The sequence below is a fragment of the Stylophora pistillata genome, chromosome 1 (assembly GCF_964205215.1).
Source record: "Stylophora pistillata chromosome 1, jaStyPist1.2, whole genome shotgun sequence".
NCBI lineage: Eukaryota > Metazoa > Cnidaria > Anthozoa > Scleractinia > Pocilloporidae > Stylophora > Stylophora pistillata.
The window spans coordinates 54,553,246-54,565,263 of NC_142519.1; the positions used below are offsets into that span (position 1 = coordinate 54,553,246).

A 12,018-nucleotide genomic window follows, 5' to 3' on the forward strand; every position below is an offset into this window, starting at 1 on the left:
GCGGTTAAAGGACGTCTCTTGTCTTGGATAAGCTTTATTGTACAAAAACCTTTAATTTGAAAACTCTTTGTTGACATAACTTCTTTTCAAGAAACCCATGAAACTAAAGATAAATTTTTTTTCCTATTTTGATATCACTTTGATTGAAACTTTTAAACAAAACAGATGAAGAGATTTCCCGATAGCAATTTTTTTATCCAGGAGGTTACCAACTGGACTATTTTATCATTTCGCTCATCTTGCTCTATACGTCGAAGGTCTTAATAAAAAACAACGCCATGACTAAGCATTCTTGTATTTGCAAAGCATATATATTAACCACTGTACAGGACCAATGTATTCAGACGCCTAAAAGCAAATGACGACTACTTTTCATTGACCGAGGTAAAATAGTCATTCCCTTGTAGATACATATCTCAGTTGGATCGTGGATCGTGGATCGTATCAACATGAAGTTCAAGACACAAAAAGTGAGCAGATTACGAAGATTAAACGTAAGTAGGATTTTCTTTTTTATATTTGGAAACGCTATTTATTTGGAGATAACAATTTTGTAAGCGAGCATCATTAGTTGCCAAGGTAAACTAAGCTGCCGAACTGAGGACCGCGGGCTGAACTCGGCTCACGCTAAATTTTAGAGCTGGAAAACAACTCGGTGACATTTGTTAGCAGCTAATGGTAATGCACTGATCAAACGCCATCGCGCATTTCATTTTTTTTTTCCATGAGCAATCTTTCAGCTCTTAAGCAATTTTTCTTTGATTCGATGTAGAAGTCTAAAATTGTGGGTGTATGACCCTACAAAATTTAGACGCTTTTTGTAATAACCGTTTGATTGTTGAAAAATAGGATGAAACCTGACTCAGTGCCAAAATTCTTAAACCAAAACGTATCGGCTTGTAAATAGTTTTGATTTAGATAACTAGTTTCAGAATGTTATTTTGCAAACTAAGAACCAAATGGATGAAGAGAAGTTTCGTAATATCTGAGGACACTCAAGTTGGTTATTGCCAAGCTTACTGGTTGAATTGTATAACTAGAAATGAAAGACTCAAGAAAAAAATTGAAAAATATGTAGATAAGACAGCTTCCGAATCGATCCAAAAACGAAGGAAGAACAAAAGAATAACCACATTTACTGGTCAAGTAATTTCCATGCAATTTTTTTTTTGTTTATTTTTTTTCTTTAATCACACATTTCCAAATAAATTCGAAATTCAGCAGTTCCAATAGCGACAGTTTGGCATACCGGTCTTCTTTATAAATTTCTTTTGAATTAGCAAGGCAACCGAAAAAAGAAGAAAAACAAAAGTGGAAAAATTAAGTTTGCAGTAAGGCAGCAACTATGTTTTTTTTAAGGCAAAAAGTCTCATACGCTAAAAAGCGGTTGGGGTATGCTATGGACAGACGATTTCTTGCCTTTTCTCTTTAATAATACTGCTTTAATTATCTAGTAACAGATCAACACCTCCCGAACGTGCAGTAAAATATTTTAAACGAAAGGAAGAATTCACTTTTAAATGATCACTGTTCATGAGTGCAAGAAAACTAATGGCGCGAGAGGAGGTTTGGGTGAGAAATCCATAATTTGCTAAAAATAAGTCCCTCCTTTTAATTTCACGCGCGTCCTTCACGCTTTCGTACTCGTACATTCCCGAGTTTTCTTCGCGTTCCTTACCATGCAAAGCTATTCTGATCTTGCGAAGTTTATGGGAGTGTGTTGATATGGATACTTTCTCGGTCGACTAAAATGAGTATAGTGAAAGACCATTTATGGGCTTTAAAAATATAAACAATTTAACTAAGATCGTATCTGAGCCCTTTGCACGAAATCAAAACAATTTAGACAATATACAAAAGTGTCTCTACTATCTCGGATATTTTTTAACAAATACTTTTTGATAATTAAGGCAATCTTTGCCGCAGCGCTGAAGAGAATTAATGGTCCTCCCAAAGCTGTATTACATGACAATAGTACCCATTGTGTGTGTACTATTGCTCTAGATATAAATTCCAATGCTAACGCAAAACAATGCAGCGTAGGCGAAGTCTGCAAAGTTGGTATGATGCCCCAACGTCACATCTTTAAGAGGATCACGGGAGCTGCCCTGGGGGACGTTTGTTACCGTGTGTGTATCACTGACATCCGATGTCAAAGTTTCAACAACGGTTTTACCCAAAAGTTCTGTGAGTAAATAATCGCACCAAGGAAGCCAGGCCCGACGATTATGTTCCGAACCTCGAACGGTATTCAAACGAGATCTTAACAGAGGTAAGTCAGTCAAGCTCTAGATATAAATTCTTTCCTCTGACTTCCATACATTTCGCATCATTTTGGCTCCAGAAATTTGTCTTTCAATCAAACCATATTCCTTGACTGATATAATTCTTCTCGTATGGTGCACGATCCTCGCAGTAGATAGCGCTATTTATGCAATAGCGAAAATCAGACCTGAAAAAAAAAAAGGAAAAAAGAATCAGGCCTGTACGGGACTCGAACCACTGACCTCTGCGATACTAGTGCAGCGCTCTACCAATTGAGCTAACAAGGAAACCGACACAGGAGATCTGGCTGACTTTTCCAGGTGACTGTTTCTCCACAGTTGCTGCACTCTGATTCTATGGTCAACATGGTTCCTGTTTGTGTAACAGCAATCTTAGGCTTGCGAAAGAAGCACAAGTGGCAGAATTCAAACAGCAGAAGTAACTTCGATAAAAAGACTATTCCCTTTGGTTCTTCCCTGATGTCTTTTCCTTCCATGTGTGGCCTAAAAGGCAGTTAAAAGAAACATTTTTTAATTACATGATATAAACTGTAAGAGTGATTGCATGTATGTGTTATTAAAAATAGAATAAATTGTTATTGCAAATATAAAGCCCTTTTTTTTTATTCAGTTCTCTGGTTTTTTTTTTATAGATACTATTGGCCAGTTAATCAATGTGCTAGTTACCTTGGGTTTTCATGTATTTTGCCACTGTCATCTTCATCTTTAACTTTTTGATAGTCACTATCAATTTTTTCAGGGTCCCAGGTAGGGTCATCATTATCATGCCAGGTAGTGCTATTGACATCAGTTGCGTCTTCATCAAAATCTTCGTCCTGTTCAGTTGGTTGATCCATAGACTTTGTCGGGCTAGTATCCTCTGTTTCAACAACTGGTCCAATTTGGACAGCTTAAATGTTACAAAAAAGTTTATAATATCAATGAGAGATTAGAAAAACGATATAATCAGTGTAGTGTGCCTAAAAAAAGGTAATTTCCTGGAAATTAAATTTTGTCAGATTAATCAGTTTCATTTTTGACAGGACACCTGTAATCTTACCAGTATTGACCATAAAAAGACGATTCTGCTCTTGAATTCCTTTGAATGTTTGAACCCACTGCTCTTGGTTGGAGGAAAGTTTGTTCTTAAACCGGGTCATCTTAGCTTTCAGCTGAGTCAATTCTGCTTGCATTGCCCTGCATGATTCACATGGAGTTATTTGAAAAAAAAAAATGATAATTTACATGACTACAGATCCAAACATGAGATGGAGAGAGGGGTGATAAGTTCAGATACAATACAAATAAAATCTTCTCTTTAGGAAATCACTCTTACTAGTCCATCATCAGCCACCAGTATCACCTCTTTGTCCTGAACTCCCTCGTCAGCCATCTGTGCCAATAACACCTCATCTGCCTGAACCTCATCAGTTCGCTGTATCACCTCTGCCTGAGCTCCATCATCAGCCACCAGCACTAACTCCTCATCCTGAACCCCCCCTCGTGAGTTACCTGTGTCACCTCTGCCCGAGCCTCATCCGCCTCGGTGGTCTGAACGCACCCAACAGCTTGCAACCCTAAGTCACCTTGCAGTTCATCATTCACCTGTATCACCTGATTTTCCTCCAATACAACTGCTTCTTGCTCTATATTTGCATCTTGACTCTGTTCTCTCATAATCTCATTCAATATCTGTCAGGCAAAAGAGTATGAAGAAATCAACAGATGAAAACCTATTACATCAACTGAAATACGAGTGGAAATTTTTTTTTTGGTAAGAGAGTTCAAGCTCAAGAAGCCTCATCCACATATGCACATTGAAAAAAAATTACAATTTCAAATAAAAACATTCTGTGCAGATCAATTAGAAGTTTGAGCGATACAATGAGAGACCGTTAGGACAATTAGATTAGAATCTTGAAAAAACATCAGTAGTAGTTACATGGCAGTGCTGTGTCACTGTGGAACATTTTCGAAAGCGAATTATAAATATTATCAATGATACAGAAGTTTAATTGCTAAGCAAATTAGACACAAGCAGCAGTTCTAAGAAACAATTACCTCATTCCACAAAGAATGTCCATTGAAATAGAGAAATTGTCGCACGTTTAGCAGTAAACCCTGGAAAAAGTTGTTTGTTAGCTGGTAATTTTTCACAACTGGATCTTAGGTATTTGCTGGTCTTTTGCTTTCCCTCCAAGACTGAGACTTAATTTTCCGCTTAACTTGAGACTGTAATTCTCAACCTTAAACTACTACATAAAAAAAAAAAGCGAAGGAAAACATCAAGACCGCTAAACTTTAGGATTAACACAACGAAAATGTGAGACCTGTGAAATTTACATTCGCTACATCGAAAGTGCTGAAAGTTTGTTGTACATCAATGAATATCGGTAAATGAAGATCAGCGTCGACGAAATACAAAGCACTTAAACTTCTGTGGAATTTTTTTCAAATGTTGTCAAACGAGTTAAAGAGAGGGTGTTTGTTATTCAAGAAAAATACCATAAAAGTGACAGTCCTGTACTCGTACTGTGCGCAAAAAAGAAATCCACCAATATAACTCACCCGACGAAGAGTTCTTTCGCTAAGGGAAACAGATCCTTTTTTCCAAATACTTGGGACGGATCCCGGCTTTAGTCGTCTCTCTGTCCCTTTTATATGTACCGAAAGAGTGAAGCAGTCGTCGGTAAAGTGAAGTGAGCAAATGCCAAATGTCCCTTTGGGCCTAAAATGCTTTCTATGCTGGCTGACGAATCTTTTCCACATGGCACGCTCGGTTCCTGTACCAGGAGAGGTATGAACAGATATTCCTAACTGTTTGTCGGCCACCCTGTCGCAATCTTGCACGACACAACGCCTTGGAGGCATTCTGCTCGCAAATTATGCTTTGCAAATACCTCTCACTTCTCAGAAATGTACGATGGCCCAGAAGACTCACAGTTTCCTTCTAATTTTTGACAGTTCCCTTCTAATTTTTGACAGTTCCCTTCTAATTTTTCACAGTTCCCTTCTGATTTTTCACAGTTCCCTTCTGACTTTTTACAGTTCCCTTCTGATTTTTCACAATGCGCAGTTCTGATTTTTCACCGTTCCCTTCTGCTTTTTTCACAGTTCGCAGTTCTGATTTTCGGTTGGACGAAAGAGACCGGAACTTAACATACGGGAACTGACGCGTGTGAGTCTTCTCCCGCCATTTTAGAAGGCGGTAATGATGTTCACTCGTTCGTCTTGTGGGCAGTGCTTGGCGTTTTAAACGATGAATGCTATAATAAGGCAGACTGTACGGGAGGAAATAGAACATCAGGGTCAGAACAACAACAAACGCGTTGAATCTGCCTTTACGAGTTCTAAAGCAGCGTCCCGTGAAGCAAACCAGCGAACGGCAAATCGATTGTCTGCATTGCTCGAATGCATCAGGGGTCAGTCAAGAGGGAAGAAAAGAAAGACCAATAAAGAACATCGAATCCAAGTTCGCTGGATTCATTACGACGACAGTTTGAACAGGGTGTAGGTGTTGGGGTAATTTGTGAAGTGTATACTTTATTCTGGAGTGAATTTTCTATCTCCATGACTATAGGAGAGATATGCTACTGCCTCTTTGGCAACCAAGTTCCAGATTCCATGTTTGTTGATTCATTCACAAAATACCTATCCCCAGTAGAGGAGGAGTTTATTGTAGATATTATAAGAAAGAATCAGCTTCCAGATGATGAAGATGAATTTACTGATTTTCTTGAAAGATTCAAGCGTAGAAGGGTGAAAACCTCAGCCAAGTCATTCTTGAAATTTCCAAGCTGGAACTAGTTCAGAAACCACATCTCATGATTTCATCTTTGCAACCTTTTGTACAGCAGTTAAAGCAGTATCTCCAGTTCCAAACTATCTCAGCCGTCGAGGGCTTCTATGATAGTCTTAAACCTACAACAAAAAAAGTGCTCTCTTCTCTCGCCTCAAATCCATAAAATGAAGGGGAGAGAGATGCATTTAAATTTTTGTAGCGATTTGTAAGAGGTCTGGAGATGCCAAAACTCCTGCAGTCTTTGCGATTTACAACAGCTCTGGATGTTATGATTTACAAGAAGATAGAGGTTACTTTCATTAAGTGTGAGGGTTTGAGTGCAAGACCCATTTCCCACACCTGTGGACCCCTTTTAGAAATTCCATCCACATACACTAACTATGTGGAATTAAGGGAAGACTTTACAAGCATTCTTAATCGAGGCAACTGAGAAATGGATATTATATGAAAGAAACTTTATTGGCCTAGGTTTTTGATCAGTGTTTTTCTGTTACAAAGTACCTGTCGAAGGGTTGAATCATGCCCTGTAAATAACAGGCTACTAAATTCGAAAGCACAAAATTGATGTCTGAAATGACCTAGAAACTCCTTTTTTTCTGTTCTCGACTGTAATCACTGTTGTAGTTTAAACTAATAAGCCTCAAAACAAGAGGTCTGTGACAGCCATGTTTTCAAGCTGGGTAGAATGTTGTGTTAGTCTGTTGTATCTCAGGTATAAAGTTCTGATTCAAGGGTAGATTATAAGAGATCATTGGAGGAGGTGACCTCAGATTTCAGGCTAAGGAAAGGAGCAGACTGAACATCTGGTCAAACTTTACTTTGAATTGTTTTCATAAGAAGTTTGAGTCACAGCTTTTGTCAGTTTCAGTTTGCACAACACTCCAGTTCTGTACTTATTAAGTCTTTTTGGTTCTTAAAATTTAGAGTTGCTTACATGTAGAGTTGTAAGCAGTTATTTCTGTGTACACAAAAACACCATTGTCATTTGCGCAATAAAATAGTTACTATTCGATAGAATTAGGTCCTCATTTCACCCCAGTGCTTATTACAGGGTGGGCGAAAAGGCAAGCTGCTAGAAGATGATTTTATTGATTTGCTTCTTGTTTTTGTGAAAACTCTGACATAAACACATCTTGGTCTCAGACTAAAAAGCGTATTAAACACCATCCCTGCAGTTCAAGATCGAAGATGTTGAATTTTCGATGTTGCCTTGTCTTACCTTCTAAGCTATCTCATTAAGGATTCTACATTCTCAGTGAGAGAGTTGGGATAAAGAAAATCAATTTTATACATACAGGTGCAATTTGAAATATGCCAAAGGCTCGTGTTGTTGGTTACAAAACTGGAAGAACACGTTCGAAGGATATGCTTAGAAAAAAAATTATGTTAAAGTTTCCACCTCTTTGAGGAGTTCCATATAGAGATCAAGAGCAGAGCTAACATCGTGTGGCTCTGGAAGGTGATGTTCATTCATAACAGTTAGAGCAAATTCCTTAAAATCGTCACTGTAGTCAGGTGGGCACAATGTGGAGTGATCATAGAACTCCTGAACGTCATCCTCGTCTACGTCCGTTTTGTAGTCGTCTGTACTGTACAGGTGAGGTAGAAAAAACATGCAATCAGGTCGTCCCCGTGGACCACTGCTGTTTCCAAATTTGCTGGACGATATTCTGTGTTGATTCCACAACTCTGCCACTTGATATAGCTCATTCCTTAGAATAGGCATGAAGCAAAATCGAATGCAGTCAACATGAACTGGATCTGAGTCAATAAATAGACCCAAGTCACGTAGATCTTTAAAAAAGTTAATCAACCAACCAGGACCATCCTTAGCTAGATGGGACCAATAGGCCTCAATCCTCTGATTTGCTGTAGACCTGCCTGTAAGAAAACACCCAAGACCTGCATCCTCGTCATTGTGGCTTGACCTCAGAAATGTATGTACTGCAGCAACCATGCCGTTCTCAGTTCCGTCATCTGATCTCACTTTTCTTGGTAAATCACCGACTTTTTTTTACAGCATCAAGGTAAAATTTAGTGATAACTTCAGGGTTGTTATTTGTGGGACCAACCTCGAGCCAAATTAACCTCCTTGAAAATCAATCGATGGCTCCATGCACACAGAATCCATAAGGTTTCAGTTGTCATAGCCATCGATGTGCCAGACAAAGTTGGGCCCTTTTGCATGGTATATTCTTCGGCGAAGTCTCTTCTTTTTTCTGCTCTCAACTCCCTCTGGATCCAGCTCTCTTAGAAGTTTCATGACTTTTATTCTCTTTACCAAGAATCCTTTCTTCCTCAGTCTGGCCCATATCTTACAGTAGCCCACGAAGCAGCCACTGCCACCGAGCTCTCTCTCTATGATACTCTTAAGCTCATCAAGATGTATATTCATGGGACGTCTTGACAAGCCTAAGGTTCGAAGTCGTCTTTTCAGCGTTGATATACTTACTGTTATTCCGTGTAGTTTTAAAAATTCCAGGATTTCCAAGTTGCTGTATCCCTGTTTAAAATAGCTCGAGATCAATTCCAACTGGTCATCCTGTACAACACTATTCACATTCATACACGGTGAGTAAACTGGTAGCGCATTTTCTTACTTCTAGAACACTGTTAACTGCACGTATAAAAGATTGCTGCTATGTTTCCTTCGAAAACTCCCGCTTTTTCTAGACTTGGAAGCCCGGATGTGACGAATTAAGTACCAAGGGCGGAGCTTTTGTTCCAAAAGATCAGAATTGTTCTGACCTTTTGGAACTGTTCGGAGAATCAGAAGGGAACTGTGAAAAGTCAGAAGGGTACTGTGAAAAATCAGAAGGGAACTGTGAAAAATCAGAACTGCGAACTGTGAAAAGTCAGAAGGGAACTGTGAAAAATCAGAAGGGAACTGTGAAAAATCAGAACTGCGAACTATGAAAAATCAGAAGGGAACTGTGAGCCTTCTGGGCCATCGTAGAAATGGTTTGTCGAGCTGCGCATATGACGTCACTTCCGAAGGGCTCCAACTAATGCCACCTCTTTTTCTGCCATTTTTGGATTGAGTAATGGCAGGCGACCAAAACCGAAAAACAAGGTTAAAATAATCATACTTCCCGTGCGAATTTTGCGATTAAACTTGGCATGGTAAGTGTTTCTTACTTCTAGTTTCCAGAAGTGGAAAGAAAAGGCAATGCGAAATTTTGATCATACTGGCACTTTAAACTGCACGAATTTCAAAGCTACGTTTTCGAGTGAAACACTCGCCAAAAACATGTCTTTGAAGGGAATGTCTGTGAGTTGACTGTCTTTGGGAGTTGGTGCGACTAAGTGCTGAAAGAGAATTTAAGAATGAAGACATCCTTCTCGTGGTTTTGAATGGTTTTACGTAGTTCATCCTCAGACATGACGATTTCGAGATGGCTGACCCTAGCTATGTGCAGGACACGTGTCAGCTGTTAAACTAATAAAAATCTAGCCCACTATGGAGAGTCTGTGGTTCAGAGAATCGAAGTGCAGAATCCGATTCGAGGTTCGATTTTCTTCATGGAGGACTCAAAATTGTTGCTTTGCGAGAGTTTTTTTCTTTTATTTTGTTTTCCAGGGACCCAAAGTATGGGAGCGAAGTTCCCCATTGGGGCGTAGAGGTCATCAAATGTTAATTAGCATGAATATGCTTGGCAACAAAAAAGAAAACGCATTATTATCCTAAATGTTCTATATATGTTTAGTGAAATTAATATATCAGCCAGTCTTATCACAGACAAAGCTTGTCGATTTTGCATCACAATAGAGCCTTACGACAGTAAAGGAATAATCATTGAGCTTGTCGGGCTGCAAAGGGAAGGTTTCCTGTAGCTGCTTGCAGCATATCGTTGTCTCAATGAATTGTTTTCAGTTATGGATAATTTATCTTTCCCTGATTTTGGAGATGCTTTCGTGGAATGTCCTCTCAAAAACAGGTAGGGGATTATGGTTTTATTTTTCTACACAACTTCTTATTTCCATAAAGACCAAGTTAAGTCAACGATGACAACTTACCGGTCGAAAGTTAAGTACAGGTGTTTAGTTTTTGGGTTTCATTCAAATGATGGCTACCGTCTGCAAATTATTGAAAATCTATTTTACCAAGTGTTCTGTTTTTCGTCACCTATCTAATCTCTGATGATAACTATTACTTTTTTTTATGAAAAAGCGATTTAATAAGCGAATCTATGGAAACCGAAGCCCTGAAATTATAAAGTTTTTATTTTAATTTCACTTCCAAAGTATGATTACGTGATTCACAAAGTCGGTGCAGCAGATGTCAAGAACTGAAATTTGGGCTTTTAAACATTATTGTTTCGCTGTCAAATAAAATTGAAATGTTTTCATTCATGATCAGTTTGTTTTCCGTCATTGCAAAGATTCAACAAGGATATTAAGAATCCGTTTGCATTAACATAACGGAATCAAACAGCAGCGGAAACGTGCTGGCTAAAATATGACGGAAACTTTGCTTGGAATTTCCGTTCGGGAAACATGACGGAAACTTGATAGAATCGCCAAGCTTGGTACAACATGTTTCCGCAAGACGTAAATGTCGCGGAAATATCAAAGCTCTATGTTTCCGTCACACTTGCAGAATGCGGAAACGTGGGATTTCGTCCTGTGCTCGTGTCAGACTTGCTATTTTTCGGCTATTCAAACCTCTTGTTTGACAATTCAGATACACTATTCGTTTACTGAAACATCCATTGTTTCAATTCAAAGCAATATTTCTTCGATTCAGTCATGCTGATTTTCTATTCAAACGTGCAATCCTTCGTTTTAAAAATGATTTTCTACTACCTAAACATTCAGTCGTCTAATTTAAACATGCTACTGTGCATTTCAAATTTTCAATCTCGCAATTCAAAATAGTCAGCTCCGCAAGTAAAAATGGTATCCTTCTATTCCAATATGCATTTCTTTACCGCAAACCTGCTACTCGTCAATTCAAATACACTATTCGCCAGTTCAAACGGGCTTTTTGTCCACAGAAACACGCAATCCTTCATTTTGAAACAATCGTTCTGCAATTCAAACACTATACTCTTCAATAGGCCATTTTACAGTTGTGTACTTAGTTGCCAAGCCTTTGATTCAGAGTGAGGCTGAAGGTGACCTTGTTGTGATAGAGACCTGTATCTACTTAGCATGATAACAAAGTGATTTACATTTGAAAGGCAGCAAGGTTTGTATCATGACAAGGTCAACCCTAGCCCCACTCCCATTCAAAGGCCTGGCAACCAAGCACAGAACTGTTAAATGGACTATTCAAACCGGAAATTCTTCCATTCCAACGCTTAATCTTTTAGGTCAGATCTGCTGTTCGACTATGGACACATCCAGTTGTTTAATTTGGTAACCCTATTCATCACTTCAAATATTTGAACTCCTTTTCGAAACATTAAATTACTTCAAAACGATCCAGAGACAAGCACTATCTTTTCGCAGCCTCCGCTCATTTCATTCAAACGCGACAAAAAACATAGGAAATTTTTTGGTCAGAAGTTCTTTTCAGACTAATGACCAACCAGGCACTTTTAAATGCGCTCGTACACGATGCAAAACGTGTCCTTTCATTCACAACACTGAGAAAATATCGGGTTCTGTCCTCGTGTACCGGTTCACTAGAGCCAATACAAAAGACCAAACAATACACAATAGCTAACCAATAACTCCTAAAGAAAGAACAATGGTAATTCCCTTGTGAACCGGTTCACAAGGACAGAACCAAATATCGGGACCCAAACGATCCATTAAGATCACCGATCACTTCACGTGCACCTCCACCTATGTAATCTATTGCATAACTTGCACTTGTTGCAAAAAGATTTACATCGGCGAAACAGGCAGAGGACTTGGTGAACGATTCCGAGAACACCTTCGCGACGTGGAGAGGAATGACAAGGAAACATCCAAACCAGCCGCTAGACAATTTTATTTACCTAA

The 12,018-nt window shown here is 38.9% G+C and overlaps 1 protein-coding gene and 2 pseudogenes across 1 annotated transcript; 1 reads left to right on the plus strand and 2 right to left on the minus strand.

Annotated features, from left to right (window-relative positions):
• Positions 1-1,237: 1,237 nt before the first annotated feature.
• LOC111345958 (uncharacterized) lies at positions 1,238-4,146 on the minus strand. The gene is made up of 3 exons (XM_088762972.1): positions 3,325-4,146; positions 2,952-3,174; positions 1,238-2,768 (listed from the first exon to the last, which is right to left on the minus strand). The coding sequence occupies exons 1-3, from the start codon at positions 3,455-3,457 to the stop codon at positions 2,543-2,545; spliced, it is 582 nt and encodes a 193-aa protein (XP_088619098.1). The 5' UTR covers positions 3,458-4,146; the 3' UTR covers positions 1,238-2,542.
• A 1,377-nt stretch (positions 4,147-5,523) lies between these two features.
• Positions 5,524-6,514, plus strand: LOC148743146 (uncharacterized; annotated as a pseudogene).
• LOC148743147 (uncharacterized) lies at positions 6,482-8,587 on the minus strand (annotated as a pseudogene).
• Between the last annotated feature and the right edge of the window lie 3,431 nt (positions 8,588-12,018).